This window comes from Nerophis ophidion, linkage group LG15 (genome assembly GCF_033978795.1).
Source record: "Nerophis ophidion isolate RoL-2023_Sa linkage group LG15, RoL_Noph_v1.0, whole genome shotgun sequence".
Taxonomy (NCBI): Eukaryota; Metazoa; Chordata; class Actinopteri; order Syngnathiformes; family Syngnathidae; genus Nerophis; species Nerophis ophidion.
The window spans coordinates 6,800,021-6,816,061 of record NC_084625.1 but is presented as its reverse complement, the minus strand read 5'-3'; the positions used below and the strand labels follow the sequence as shown (position 1 = coordinate 6,816,061).

Sequence of the window (16,041 nt, the reverse complement as noted above, 5' to 3'; positions counted from 1 at the left end):
CCCTGCGTTAGTGGAAAAGCGGCAAATAAGTGAAAGTGACAGAAACCTTGCCATGGAGACGAGGCTGCAGTCACATCGCGACACCTCTCCGTCAGTATTAACAATCCCTGTGTCGTAGAATTTTCTTAAAGACGATCCTTTAGTGACAAATAGCTTTAAAATGATTTATTAAAGTAACAAACAAATAATAACAAGCTTTGCAAAGCGAGACCAAACCAGAACGACACATCCGTTCGATCCAGCTTGTCCTAACTCCTTTAGAATTTGACATGACAATTATACATTCTCAGAAGTCCCACCCTCCATGCTCATTTACATACAGTACACCAGTGGAATGAATATCCAAAGTCCTCTGAAGAAGGAGAGGGTGTCGTTTGCCCAGAAGGAGGGGGTCACTCAGGAAAGGGGACCAATTTAGCTCTGTTGGGGGTCAGGAAGAGGAAAAAACACATGCCCAGGTCAACTATAGTCCACATGTTACATCAAAGACACAGGAGACAGAGCTTGATCAGATAATAAATCTCTTGCTAAGTGTCACATTCCTGAACCCAATAAACAACTTTTGGCGACCCATTCAAAGAACATCATCAATTAAAACGAGTACAAGTAATTTTGCTATCACACCCGATAACCTGTACCAATTCAAACCGTTATTTGTTTTTGTTTTTTTTATTGTTTAATTTGCATTGCCTCACAGGATGAACACTACATATATTTCTAAATGAAACACTCCGGGAGCCCTCACTTTTTTGCACTTGGTATCCCGGTACTTTCCCGGCCGGCTATTATCCGCCGACTGCCGTGTTGCTGTAGGGAGGAGAAGCGGAACGACACACATTGTGGAAATAACATTGATCTCCGTGTGTTGGATAAATACAAATATATTCTACAACCCCAAACATGTCTTTTTCAAAGCCTGCAGTGAGATGGGTTAGTGATGAGCAAAGACAATTCCAGGAAAAGTGGGAGATGCAATATTTCTTGGTTGAGCACAGCGGCACCCCGACGTGTCTTTTTTGCACAGAGAAAGTTGCAGTGCACAAGGAATACAATTTGAAACGTCATTATACAACTAGACATGCTGGGGAGTATGTAACTTTTTTTTTTAAGAAATCTTTTCTAGCGGCCCATTCTCACCCAGACTCTGCATCCAGTGGCCCCCAGGTAAATTGACTTTGAGACCCCTGATGTACACTTACAACTGTACATAGATTGAGTTAAAACATGAAATGCGTTGTATAAATGCATGACAAAGTTGTATTTACAGCTGCGAAGAGAAGTTTTAGCATTAGCAACAATAACATGAGTTAAGATGTGTTGGTGCTTCAGGGCGGCAGAAGGGTTAGTGCGTCTGCCTCACAATACGAAGGTCCTGAGTAGTCAGGGTTCAATCCCGGGCTCGGGATCTTTCTGTGTGGAGTTTGCATGTTCTCCCCGTGAATGTGTGGGTTCCCTCTGGGTACTCCGGTTTCCTCCCACTTCCAAAGACATGCACCTGGGGATAGGTTGATTGGCAACACTAAATGGTCCCTAGTGTGTGAATGTGAGTGTGAATGTTGTCTGTCTATCTGTGTTGGCCCTGTGATGAGGTGGCGACTTGTCCAGGGTGTTCGCCGCCTTCTGGCCGATTGTAGCTGAGATAGGCACCAGCGACCCCAAAGGGAATAAGCGGTGGAAAATGGATGGATGGAAGATGTGTTGGAATTTATTTGACATCTGTCTGGATTGTGGTGTCCTCATCTTTTTCCTTTTTGTTGGGTGAGCCCCGCCCTGAAAAGGAGAGCACAGCCTCGTTATCGTCACCTTCACACAGTCCTTCTGTTAAGTCGCGTAGTGCCGACTCACTCTTAACAGACAGACATCCTGCGATGGCGTAGGACAGACTCAGGAGGAAGACCAGCACTCCGATGTAAAACCACCACGGTGGACGATCATCTGATGGAGGAAAAGGTAATGATGTAAAGCACTGTTTCTTAACCATAGGTCCATTGTTGGGCCACCAAAAAATATATTTCTCTTAGCAGTGGTACGCCATTGTAAAACAATTTTCCACCACATGTGGTGGACTATCAACACACCAAAGAAGTCTGGAGCCAAAGTCCTAAACAAGTTTCTAAAGCGCAACAATTATAACTAATGAGACAAATCTGTAATTTAGTTTGCACTTGAATTTTAATGACCATTTCGTTAAAAAAAACACGTACATATTATTTTATTAATTGCATCCATCCGTCCATTTTTCTACCAGTTGTCTCTTTTTGGGGTCGCTGGATCCCATCTCAGCTGCATTCGGGCGGGAGGCGGGGTAAAGACGGGGAACAACACGCTTATCATAAAGGTGCGTGCAACAAAAACAAAGCAACAAACATGGATGTAGACGCAAAGTTAAATCATGAAATGCAACCTTACCGGAGCAAAAGCTACGCATGATTTATTCGATAGTGTCTTCAGACCAATTTCCTTGACCAAACCACACAAAAAGAAGTTGTAGACCTCCATGCTTTTAGACTTACACTTAGACAAACTGTATTGATGCACGAGGGAAATTATTTTTCAAATTCCCAAGTTGTCATCTGTTTTGTAGCGAATGGAGCACCAGAAAGCGAGATCACTCGACAAATCTTATTTTGATGAAGTATAGGGTTAGGTTTTATTGCAGAGTTAGATTTTTTGGCTCGTATCGGCCTTCAGTGGTAAGATCTAGGCCCCTTGTGTACTCTGATTGTTTCCACTGTGTTTGCTGCACAGTAGCCATGATGGTTTGGGTGCCCACCACTTTGTTCACGTCCGTTCAAAATCACGTGTCCGAAGACAACCTATTGTAGCTCTGCCAATCCACAGGTAGTAACGCGCTATTTTGACTCCATTACATCCTTTTTTGGTAAGTTGTACCAGTCAGGGTAGTTTTAATGTACAAACCCCGCTTCCAAATGAGTTGGGAAATTGTGTCCGATGTAAATATCAACGAAATACAATGATTTGCAAATCCTTTTCAACCCATATTCAGTTGAATGCACTACAAAGACAATATATTTGATGTTCAAACTCATAAACTTTATTTTATTTTTGCAAATAATAATTAACTTAGAATTTCATGGCTGCAAAACGTGCCAAAGTAGTTGGGAAAGGGCATGTTCACCACTGTGTTACATCACCTTTTCTTTTAACAACACGCAGATGTTTGGGAACTGAGGAAACTAATTGTTGAAGCTTTGAAAGTGGAATTATTTCCCAATTCATGTTTTATGTAGAGCTTCAGTTGTTCAACAGTCCGGGGTCTCCGCTGTCGTATTTTCCGCTTCATAATGCGCCACACATTTTCGATGGGAGACATGTCTGGACTGCAGGCGGGCCAGGAAAGTACCCGCACTTTTTATTTTTATTTTTTTTATTTTATTATTATTTTTTTTTTAACGAAACCCCGCTGTTGTAACACTTTTCTTGCTGAAATAAGCAGGGGCGTCCATGATAACGTTGCTTGGATGACAACATATGTTGTTCCAAAACCTGTATGGAACTTTCAGCATTAATGGTGCCTTTACAGATGTGTAAGTTATCCATGTCTTGGGCACTAATACACCCCCATACCATCACAGATGCTGGCTTTTGAACTTCGCCCCTATAACAATCCGAAGGGTTATTTTCCTCTTTGTTCTGGAGGACACCACGTCCTCTGTTTCCAAATATAATTTGAAATGTGGACTCGTCAGACCACAGAACACCTTTCCACTTTGCATCAGTCCATCTTAGATGAGCTCTGGCCCAGCAAAGCCGGCGGCGTTTCAGGATATTGTTGATAAATGGGTTTGGCTTTGCATAGTAGAGTTTTAACTTGCACTTACAGATGTAGCGACCAACTGTAATAATAATAACTTAGATTGATATCGCGCTTTTCTAGACACTCAAAGCGCTCACAGAGAAGTGGGAACTGTAGTTACTGACAGTGGTCTTATGAAGTGTTACTGAGCCCATGTGGTGATATCCTTTACACACTGTCAGTTTTTAATGCAGTACCGCCTGAGGGATCAAAGGTCCGTAATATCATCGCTTACGTGCAGTGATTTCTCCAGTTTCTCTGAACCTTTTGATGATTATACGGACCGTAGATGGTAAAATCCCTAAATTCCTTGCAATAGCTCGTTGAGAAATGTTGTTCTAAAACTGCATTAACTGGATTTCTGACTGGACCTCACTTCATTGCAATGTTTGCTGCTGAGTAGGATCACTCCCTCAAACCTGTTGAGTAGTGACAATAAATCTGAACATTTGAAGGTGAAGATTGCCACTACAGTGGGTTTTTATTTCGATCTTACCTGAGATCACAATGACGTCCGTCTGAGTGAGGTACGTTACATCAGGTGTTCGCACCTCGCAGGTGTACGTGCCCTGATGCACTGATTCCACGCTGGGCAGCATCAGATGGCGCCATACCGAAGGTGTGTCCATCTTCTGGATCTGCCAGGTGTCCGACAGCAATAGGTGGCTCCCCGGGCCTTCGGGGATGGGTGCAGAGCGTCGGACCCTCCAGGTGAGACCGAAGTTGTCCAGTTCTTTGAGAGGTAGAGAGCAGGGCACTTTGACGTTGTCGCCAGCGGGTGTTTTGATGACGCCTGCAGAGGAGAAACCTCAGCGAAGATTTAAGAGGGTTGGTCATTTTCAGACGGTCCTCACCTTCCACCTTCAGGTGTGCTCTTTTAGACGATTCCTCGCTGGAGACCTCACAAATGAAAGTCATGTTCATGTTGCTGGTGTCGGCCGCCTTCATCTGCACGGCGCTCTCGATGTCGAAGAAGCCCAGACGGGCTTCCTCCATCTTGGTTTTGTTGTAGAAGAGTTTGGCTTCACTGGGCGACTCGACAGACCAGGTCAGCGTGGGCGGCGGGTATATGCCTACTGCTCGACAGTAGACCGCTTCGTCACGGAACTCCATGTGGACCTTCCTGACGGGAGCTGCACCACAAACCAAAAGACGGCCTCAGTCACGCTTCACCCAAAGGTGACAGCTGCCGAGTCGGTCTACCTTTCACCGTCACGTTGATAATGCCAGATCTGTTGGACTGCGGCTCCGTGAAGGTGATGCAGACGTATTTGCCTTCGTCTCGCGGTGTGACGTTCTTTAGCACCAGCGTGGCGTTGCCCTCCAAGACCTGGTCTGCGTACAGGTCCGTCCTGCCTTTGTACATGTCGGCCGGCGAGTTGTGGCCGACCACCCAACTGGTGTTGCCGTAACGTGTGCAGCTCACAACCGCCTTTTTCTTATACCACATGACGCGAGCACCACGGCCATCAGAGGAGAATCGACACGGGAGAACACAATCTTCTGATGCCAGGCATGTGATGCTCAATTCTGTCAATCAATCAATGTTTATTTATATAGCTCTAAATCACAAGTGTATCAAAGGGCTGCACAAACCACGACATCCTTGGTAGAGCCCACATAAGGGCAAGGAAAAACTCACCCCAATGGGACGTCTGTGACAGTGACAATGATGACTATGGGAAACCTTGGAGAGGACCGCATACTTGGTCAACCCCCCCCACCCCCCACCCCCTCGGAAGCAATGGCTGCCGAGTGGGTCTAACATGGAATTGTGAAAGCCCAATCCATAGTGGATCTAACGTAACGGTGAGAGTCCTGTCCAAAGTGAATCCAATAATATAGCGAGAGTCCCGTCAATAAGGGAGCCAGCAGGAAACCATCCCAAGCTGAGGCGGATCAACAGCGCAGAGATGTCCCCAACCGATACACAAGCGAGCGGTCCATCCTGGTTCCCAACTCTGGACAGCCAGTACTTCATCCATGGCCACTGGACCTGTGTCCAGTTTAAATAACGACGTATAAAGGTAGAAGACTATTAACCGCAACATGTAAGTGTAAAAAAAAAAAAAAATCCAACACAGACTGATTTGGTTACTCTACATCAGGGTTGTCAAATGTAGTTTGTAAGTCTAAAAATGTACCTGAAATTTTTGGAATGAAAGAAACTGCTGTTCTAAATGTGTCCACTGGATGGTGAAATAGCAATTAGTTGTATCTTTATAGATCAGGGGTCTCAGACACACGGCCCGCGAGACGTTATTTTGCGGCCCCCACCTTAATATGAAAGTTTATTGTTAGTGCAGCCTGCAAGATTTATATGAATGGCGCTTGATAGCGTTGTGTTATTTGAATCCAAAATGGCTCTAACATTCTGGGTTGCCTACCCTTGCATTAGTGGAAAAGCGGCAAATGAGTAAAAGCGACAGAGACGTTGCCATGGAAACGGGGGTTTTCTTACATGCCTGGCTGCAGTCACACCGCGACACCTGTCCGTCAGTAATAACAGTCCCCCAAAACCTGGACCAATTCGAACCGTTATTTGTTTTTTTTATTATTTAATTTGCGTTGCCTCACATTTCTTGATTCTCATTTTGTTCATTTATATTTTGATTATAATTTGTAAGAAATCTTTTCTTGCGGCCCAGCCTCACCCAGACTCTGCATCCAGTGGCCCCCAGGCAAATTGAGTTTCAGACCCCTGTTGTAGATGATGCCACAAATGTATGAAATAAACCACATGATAGCACATCCATCGAGGAAAATGATCAAAATACATAAATATCGTCCTGTAATTTTGATTTCGATACAGGTTTTTTTATCTTGATGGATTAAAAATTAACACCAATGAGTTGGAGAATAAACTCTCACATAATTTATTCAGAAAGTTTAAATAACGACGTATCAATCAATCATGATTGATTGATTGATAAATAACGACGTATAAAGGTAGAAGACTATTAACCGCAACATGCAAGTGTAAAAAACAATATCCAATGACATCTATTTTTAAACAAAAAAAATAAATCTTAATTTGTATTTATTTTAAGTTATCGTGCTGGGATTTTGCCAGTCCAGCCCACTTGGGAGTAGATTTTTCTTCATGTGGCTCCCAATCAAAATGAGTTTAACACCTCTGCTCTAACAAGTCTTGATGTGAAGTGGGAAGTGAATTATATTTATATAGCGCTTTTCTCAAGTGACTCAAAGCGCTTTACATAGTGACACCCAATATCTAAGTTACATTTAAACCAGTGTGGGTGGCACTGGGCGCAGGTGGGTAAAGTGTCTTGCCCAAGGACACAACAACAGTAACTAGGATGGCACAAGCGGGAATCGAACCTGCAACCCTCAAGTTGCTGCCACGGCCACTCTACCAACCGAGCTATGCCGCTACCATAGTATGCCGATAATCTTTCAACACTCTGACTGGTTCTGCAGGATTTTCTTGATTAGGCCTAGGGGTTTTGTTGTAGAACACAATGAAGGTTTAATTCCCCACTTTTAAATGAAGATATTTTTAAGTAAATCATCATCTTGGCCACAACTTTCAGGCCAGCTTTATGTCCTTTGGTTAAAACACACACTTGTCCCGTCTCAAAGAATGTCACTTTAGTGTCACATACCTGCGACATTTTGCTTCCCTTGCCCTTTTTTAACGAGGGACGACGACGTGACTAAAATTCAGCCTTAAATGCAATTTGATGCTTGCCAAATATTTCCTGCTAAAATCAGGAATCAACTTTTCACATGAGAGTCAGCAATTGATACCCATTTTCACAAAAATCTACTTATTTCTAATTCTTGACGAAGTGGTGTAGGTACTGACCACAACATCAGGTACGCAAAAGAAAGGCAAAAACTCACTTTCTTCTGAAGATTGAGCGAGGGTCGTCAAAGGAAGCAGCCACCAAAGGAGAACAAGTGCATTCGATGCCATGGCGAAGAAACTAAAACACTTTCGCTTTTGAGTGGACAAACCGGACTGATGACTAGAAAACAAGAGTTGATATTTAATGTTGGTTATTGGAGTATCCTGCGATGAGATAGCGACTTGTCCAGGGTGTACCCCACCTTCCACCCGATTGTAGCTGAGATAGGCAGCAGCGCTCCCCGCGACCCCAAAGGGAATAAGTGGGAGAAAATGGATGGATCGTATGTGCTGGTGTTGTTCTATTCTTGTTGTTGTTATTGTTGTGTTTGCTGGTGTTGTTTTTCTCTCTCTGTCTTATCCCCACAATTTCTCCCTCTGTCTTCCTTTTTTTTTCTCTTTCTATCCCCTCCTGCTCTGGCCCGGCTGCACCAAATGATAATATAAATACATTTAATAGTCAAATTCAAATAAGGCAACAAGAGAAGTATCCTACACTTCTCTTTTGTAATGTAAATGTGAACAGCCGATATGGGCATCTACATCAACTATATCAGGGGTGTCCAAAGTGCGGCCCGGGGGCCATTTGCGGCCTGCAGCTAATTGTTTAGTGGCCCGCCACACATTCTGGAAATGCTATTGCAAAAATAAAAATAAAAACACTAAAAAAAGTAGAATGAGGTGAAATCTAATGGGGAAAAGTTGCAATGTTGGCACAAAGCTGCCATGCAGGCTGTTTGTTTTTATTTTGTCTTTCTTTATTTTGCTCTTATTGCCAATGCTAAAAAAAAAAAAAAAAGTAATATTTCTTTTTAATAATGAATCATTGACCTATTTAAGGCTCCAATTACTTCAAATATTTCACTTTATAATGTTTTATGTTGAAAATATGTGCATATATTGTGTGGTTGCCATATAAAAACAGTGTTTGACAAAAGAGCATAAAACTAACAAAATAATAGTTCAAACGTAAAATCGACAGATATATCTCGTAACTTAAGTGTTGAAAGTAAAACAAATAATAATAAAAATGTATCATTTTATGAGTGGACGACCTTTTGGATCCCAAAGATATTTAGTGGGATTATATTTATTTTTTCACTGTGATTACTCAGAAATAATAATACATTTAAATCAATGTTGTCCTTTATTATTGATCTTTTTAGGGCTCCAATTACTTCAGATCAAACATTGCTTTCTGAATGTTTTGGGCAATGGGGGAAATACTGCATATTTCAGTTTTGCTATAAAAAACAAAGTTGTCTTTGACTGAAAAGGCATAAAACTTTTTTATACTTTATATCAACCTGAAGTTGATATAGAGATTTACTGTATGCGTTACATAAAAAATGAAAATAATAATTTGACTTATTAACATGTTAATGGCAGAGACCCTCTATGGTCCCTGGGAGTCCTAAAGGTAAAAAAAAAAATAAAAAAATCCATATATTGTTATGGTTTGAAAATGAAAAATATCAAAACGGCCCCTGCATGTTTTAATTTTTCTGTGTGTGGCCCTCAGTGGAAAAAGTTTGGACACCCCTGAACTATATGATTTGCCTGAGAAGCTGGACAGGACTAAAAAAAAAAAATAAATAAATAAAACATTTTTAAAAAGGAAGTGGCACGACAAAGCTGAGCTTCGAGTTTTATTAATATTCACGGAATTGCCAGTGATTAGATTTGCATTCATAAAAAAAGACTCTAATGTCTAGACCAGGGGTGTCCAAAGTGCGGTCATTTGCGGCCCGTAGGTAATTTTTTAACGGCCCTAAGCACATTCTAAAAATACAATTTAAAAAAAAAAAAAAAAAAAAAAAAAAAACAGAAAAAGTGGTATAAAAGAGTAAACAGGTGAAATGTGACAATGTTTACTCTAATAACACAAAGCTGCCATGCAGGCTGTGATTTTCTTTAAAAAAATAATAATCAAAATCAATGTCACATTAAATATTCCACTTTGAGATATTTTGGGGGAAAATGTTGCATATTTTGTGTTTGCCATATAAAAAAATAACGTAGTTTTTTTTTTCTAAAGAAGGCTCTAATAAGAACAAACAAAAAACATAAACAACAAAAGTTATAATTGACAGATGGATCTGACGTTGATCTCAAAACGATTGTGTTTAAAGTAAACAGTAAAAAAAAAAAAAAAGTTTTTTATTTTTAATGAGCAGGACCCTTTTGGATCCCCAATAATTTTAGTGCGATATTTTTTTGTGTCATTGCTAAAAAAATAACGAATTGAAATCAATGGTGTTATGTGTTGACATTTTTAAGGCTCCAATTATTCTATAATCTCAAATATTCCACTTTAAAATTCTATTGGGGGAAACTTTAGCATATTTTGTTTTTTTTCCATAACAAAACAGGGTTTTCTTTGACAAAAAGGGCATACAACTTAAATCTTTAAAAATGTTATATTGAGAGATAGACCTAATGTTGATTTTGAGATTTAAACCTTGAATAACAATAATACAAAATAATGACAAATTTAAATATTTTTTGTAGGCCCTGGGATCAAGCCTGAGTGGAGGCCTAATTGTATATTTTTACACATATTGTATTGGTTTTTGAAATAAAAACATACATAAATGGCCCCTGCTTGCTTTGATTTTTAAGTGGGCGACCCGCAGTGGGAAAAAGTTTGGACACCCCTGGTCTAGACTGTACGCTTTAACTCAAAATTCCATTTCCTTTACTAGTCCACTTTTACTTCAACTTGACAAGCGAGGTGAGATGTTTTTATGCGCTACACTACATTAGATTTGTAACAAAGCTTACGGTGACAGGCTGAAAATAATCTTTTTTTCCTTTTTTCTGTTTAGCTTGCCGATATCTTATTTTGAAATAATCATCACTTCCGCCCAAGAATGACTTGACTGCGACTCCGTGATTGGGCGGGAATATGTCTGCTAGCTAGCAGCTAGCTAGCTAGCTAGCAGAATGAGTTTTTCAGCAACAAGAAGAGGCGTCCCATCGATTCTGCTTTAATGTAAGTTTATTTCTGCTGTGATAATGCTGTAGTAATTGTTGTGATACGTGTGAACTGTAATAGTTTTACCCCTTTTATTCATATAACGTTGTTATGTCACTTCGGGCTAAAAAAGGTGGGTGACTAGTGTGAGTTAAAAGATACAGACTTGGACGTTGTTGAAGAGAGGCGTTAATTACAGCATTTATATTATTAAACATTCAGACACCAAGAATTGTCAAATGTCAGTAACAAAAGATTTAAAATAAGTATTATTTGCTTATGATACAACAGCCTTTTGTTCAGGAGAGAACGCACAGAAGCCAATACAAATAATAACGTGAGAAATTAACAAATTAAAAATATGAGAGACGCATCTCAGTAAAACTTTAATAATGCTATTTTGTATTCGTAGAAGAGAAAGTCAAACACAAATACAAATAGACGGAATAGAAATTGAAGGAGTGAATGAAACCACATTTCTACAGAGATGGGTAGAGTAGCCAGAAATTGTACTCAAGTAAGAGTACTGTTACTTTAGAGATTTATTACTCAAGTAAAAGTAAGGAGTAGTCACCCAAATATTTACTTGAGTAAAAGTAAAAAGTATGTTGTGAAAAAACTACTCAAGTACTGAGTAACTGATGAGTAACCTGTTCGTTTAATGATTCCAGCAACAAATAATGCACAAAAACATAAAAATATCAATGAGCAAATTCAGAGCCAGGAATATCTCTAAAGCAACTAAAACAATAATATATATTAAATAATAATACATTAAAATAAAAAAAAATTAAGGCAAATTGAGCCACAATAACTTAACAGCACCATAGGCTCAGTAGGCATTGATTGATTGATTGAAACTTGTATTAGTAGATTGCACAGTACAGTACGTTCCGTACAATTGACCACTAAATGGTAACACCCCAATAAGTTTTTCAACGTTAATCAATTACTTAATAAATGACCAAGTCGAGGTGATCTACCTCATATATACAAATACATACACACGTCATATATATATATATACCTTTATATATACAGTATATAATTTATATTTATTTATTCTGCCGTTTTTGTTCACATGTTAAAGGTGTTTTAATGAATATACATGCATGTTTAACATATAGATTCCTATCTTTCATGAAGACAAGAATATAAGTTGGTGTATTACCTGATTCTGATGACTTGCATTGATTGGAATCAGACAGTATAGTGCTGATAACGTCCCGGTTTTCAAATGGAGGAGAAAAAAAGTTCCTCCTTCCTGTCTAATACATCATGAAAGTCGTTGGTTTTTGGCATCTTATTTGTCCAGCTTCCATATTCGTTTTTATACACTTTACAAGAAATACGTTGGCGGCAAACTCCGTAGCTTGCTAGCTTGTTTGCGTTGGCTTTCGGAGACTCTTATTTTGTTAGCGCCGGCGCGATGGAGCGGCACTTTTATTGTGAAGACAGGAACTGTGCGATCAGTCTTTAGGCTTTTGACGGGAAGTACGGTTGAAATAAAAAGTGTCTTTTTTCCTTTACACTTTTGATTGATTGGTTGATTGATTGAAACTTTTATTATTAGATTGCACAGTACAGTACATATTCCGTACAGTTGACCACTAAATGGTAACACCCCAATACGTTTTTCAACATGTCGGGTTCTAGGTGTGACGGTCACGTGACCATCTGACTCTGTTTGATTGGTCCAACGTCACCATGTGATTGGTGAAACGCAGGCATGCGTAGTTCCTACTTTGAATGCGTGTCTGACAAAATCAAAACAATCAAAACGTGCATTAACAGATCGATAAAAAAAAGTAGCGAGTAGCGACCTGATTGCAGATAAATGGAGCGGAGTAAAAGTAGCGTTTCTTCTCTATAAATATACTCAGGTAATAGTATGTTGCATAAAAACTACTCTTAGAAGTACAATTTATCCCAGAAGTTACTCAAGTAGATGTAAAGGAGTAAATGTAGCGCGTTACTACCCACCTCTGCATTTCTAGTTATAATGATTGATGATAGATTGAACTGGAAGTCTCATGTAAAAAATATACAACATAAACTAGCAAGAAACACCTCAATAATGAATAAAGCAAAACATGTTCTAGAGCAGTGGTTCTCAACCTGTTTTCAGTGTTGTACCCCCTGTGAACATTTTTTTAATTCAAGTACCCCCTAATCCAGGGGTGTCCAAAGTGCGGCCCGCAGCTACTCGTGTGCCGGCCCGCTACACATTCTGCAAAAATTGCAAATTTGCTAGTATTGCAAAAATTTAAAAAAACATTTATAAAAAGTGGAATGAGGTGAAATCTAATGAGAAAAAGTGGCAATGTTGACACAAAGCTGCCATGCAGGCAGTTTTTTTTTTTTACTTTTGTCTATATTTTCTTTTTTTTTTCCATTGCTCAAAAAAAAAAGGACAAAAAAAATCTGTTATAATAAAATATTACTTCAAAATTATCACTTTAAAATGTTTTATGTGGAAAAAATATTGCATATGTTGTGTGGTTGCCATATAATAACATCGAAGTTTGGACAAAAGAGCATAAAACAAACAAAATAATAGTTGAAACTTAAAATCGACAGATATATCGGAAGTTGATCTTGAAATTTAAGTGTTAAAAGTGAAAAAAAAACAACTAATAAAAATGCATCACTTTATGAGTGGGGGACTTTTCGGATCTCAAATATATTTAGTAGGATTTTATTTAACTTTTCACTGTGATTACTCAAAAGTATTAAATAATCAAAATCAATGGTGTCCTGCATTATTGATCTTTGAGGGCGTTAACTGCTAAAGGAACTCTCCTGAAGGAATCAAAGTACTATCTATCTATCTAAATACTGCATATTAGGGGCGGCATGGCGTAGTGGGTAGAGCGGCTGTGCCAGAAACCTGAGGGTTGCAGGTTCGCTTCCCACCTATCGACATCCAAATCGCTGCCGTTGTGTCCTTGGGCAGGACACTCCACCCTTGCCCCTGGTGCCGCGCACACCGGTGAATGAATGATGAATGAATGATTGGTGGTGGTCGGAGGGGCCGTAGGCGCAAACTGGCAGCCACGCTTCTGTCAGTCCACCCCAGGGCTGCTGTGGCTACAGATGTAGCTTACCACCACCAGGTGTGAATGAATGATGGGTTCTCACTTCTCTGTGAGCGCTTTGAGTATATAACGATAGAAAAGCGCGATATAAATCTAATCCATTATTATTATTATTATTATTATTATTATATTTCAGTTTTACAATAAAAAACAAAGTTGTCTTTGACAGAAAAGGCATAAAACCTTATTTGTTTTACTTTATGTCAACCTCAAGTTGATATAGAGATTTACTGTAAGCATTAAATAAAAAATAATAATATTTTGACTTATTTTTAACATTTTAGTGACTGAGACCCTTTATGTTCCCCAGGAGCCCTAAGGATAAAAAAAAAATCATCCATATATTTTATGGTTCGAAAATGAAAAATATCAAAATGGCCTCCGCATGCTTAAATTTTTCCGTGGGCGGCCCTCTGTGGAAAAAGTTTGGACACCCCTGCCCTAATCAGAGCAAAGCATTTTTGGTTAAAAAAAAGAAATAAAGAAGTAAAATACAGTACTCAGTCATCAGTTTCCGATTTATTAAATTGTACAACAGTGCCAAATATTGATCATTTGTAGTGGTCTTTCTTGAACTATTTGGAAAAAATATATAAAAATAACTAAAAACTTGTGTATTTGTATTTAGCTGACGTACGGAGAATAATGTTATTTCCGCAATGTGTGTCGTTACGCTTTTCCTCCCTACAGCAACACGGCGGTCGGCGGATAATAGCCGGGAAAGTACCGGGATAGCAAGCGCAAAAGAGTGACGGCTCCCGGAGTGTTATCCGGCGTCATATAAAAATATATGTAGTGTTCGTGTGGGATAATGCAAATAAAAATATTATAAAAAAAACAAGAACAAATAACGGTTTGAATTGGTCCAGGTTATCGGGGACTGTTACTACTGACGGACAGGTGTCGCAGCCTTGTCTCCATTTTAACGTTTCTGTCACTTTCACTCATTTGCCGCTTTTCCAGTAACGCAGGGTTAGGCAACCCAGAACGTTGAGTGGGCCATTTTGGACCCAAATAACAAAAGCCGTCTCTGTCTGGAGCCAATGGGAGGGGCGGGGGGGGCTAACGTGTTACACGTCCGATTCATCCAGCGACTCGTCTGTTGGAGTATCAGCGCTGGGGTCCAGTGCACCACAGTTTTGTATTGTAGCTCGGTCATTTGGCAGAGTGCTACGGACTGCTAGGGAAGGAGCGAGAGAGAGACACAGTGACAGAGAGCTCTGTATTTCTCCCTACGTCGGTGTACACAGCGGCATTTTATAAAGTCATAAACTTTACTTTTTGAAACAGATATGAATAATTTTGAAACCGATAATGATAATGTCCGATATTACATTTTAAAGCAGTTATCGGGAGTCCGATATTATCGGACATCTGTAGTTTAAGCCTCATGTTTTTTTCCCCCTTCCTCGCAGAATGTTTGCTGAACATTTGGTGCCAACAGCACAAAAAATGTCTTCCTCTAAGACAGTGAGGAAGTCCCACACAGTCGACGCCATGTCCGTTTACAATAAGCTCAGGAGAAGCTTACAGGATAAAAGGAGCGCTTGTTTTCCCCACCTACAAAGCACAGCACATGTTCACTTTGCAGTTTAGTCCAGGTACATAATTACAGCATATGATATAATAACAATAATATAATTACTGCATTCACAAGAAGTGTTTTTGTCCCGGTTAGACACTTGTAGTGGTTAATTACATCCAAAACAAATGCACACTCACGCCCTGTCGTTCTAATCAAATTGATCTAATTTCATTATTCACATCACGCTACAGAAAAAAAGCCAACACAAAAGTCAAAGACAAGAGACTACGTGCGTGCGTGCGTGTGTGTGTGTGTGTGTGTCACATTAGACGAGGGTTTTCCTCTCTGTAGTTGTAGAAATCTCCAGCGAAAGGCAAAGGCGGAGGGTGGTTGTAGAGGCCCATGAGGAAGATGATAATGGTGCCAAAGGGTGATCAGAAAGAGACAGAGTCGGTCCACCGTGCGAGCGATGCCGCTCCAGTTGTCTTTCTCCTGCAGACGTTAGTCTGTGTTTATTCATGTGTCCAAACCGTTTCCAACGAGGGCTACACGGGAAATGGGAGGGGCCACTTGAATACACTTTGGGCTTGATCTACTAAGATCCAAATACCAGGTGCTAAACATTATGTGAAAACGATAAAATGATGTGTATAACTAACAAACAAACTCGCTTTATTTTTACCGTTCATTTGTTCCCACATCGTTATTGTTTTACGTTTTTGATGGATTAAGTTGACAAGTAAACGATACAAA

At 39.8% G+C, this 16,041-nt stretch overlaps 1 protein-coding gene across 1 annotated transcript; it reads right to left on the bottom strand.

The window, feature by feature from the left end:
* Window positions 1–150: 150 nt before the first annotated feature.
* On the bottom strand, window positions 151–7,837 carry LOC133569157 (V-set domain-containing T-cell activation inhibitor 1-like). The gene is made up of 6 exons (XM_061921339.1): window positions 7,685–7,837; window positions 5,021–5,347; window positions 4,672–4,950; window positions 4,314–4,610; window positions 1,846–1,935; window positions 151–1,770 (listed from the first exon to the last, which is right to left on the bottom strand). Exons 1-6 carry the CDS (start codon window positions 7,755–7,757, stop codon window positions 1,706–1,708), a joined length of 1,131 nt encoding a protein of 376 aa, XP_061777323.1. The 5' UTR covers window positions 7,758–7,837; the 3' UTR covers window positions 151–1,705.
* Window positions 7,838–16,041: the final 8,204 nt, after the last annotated feature.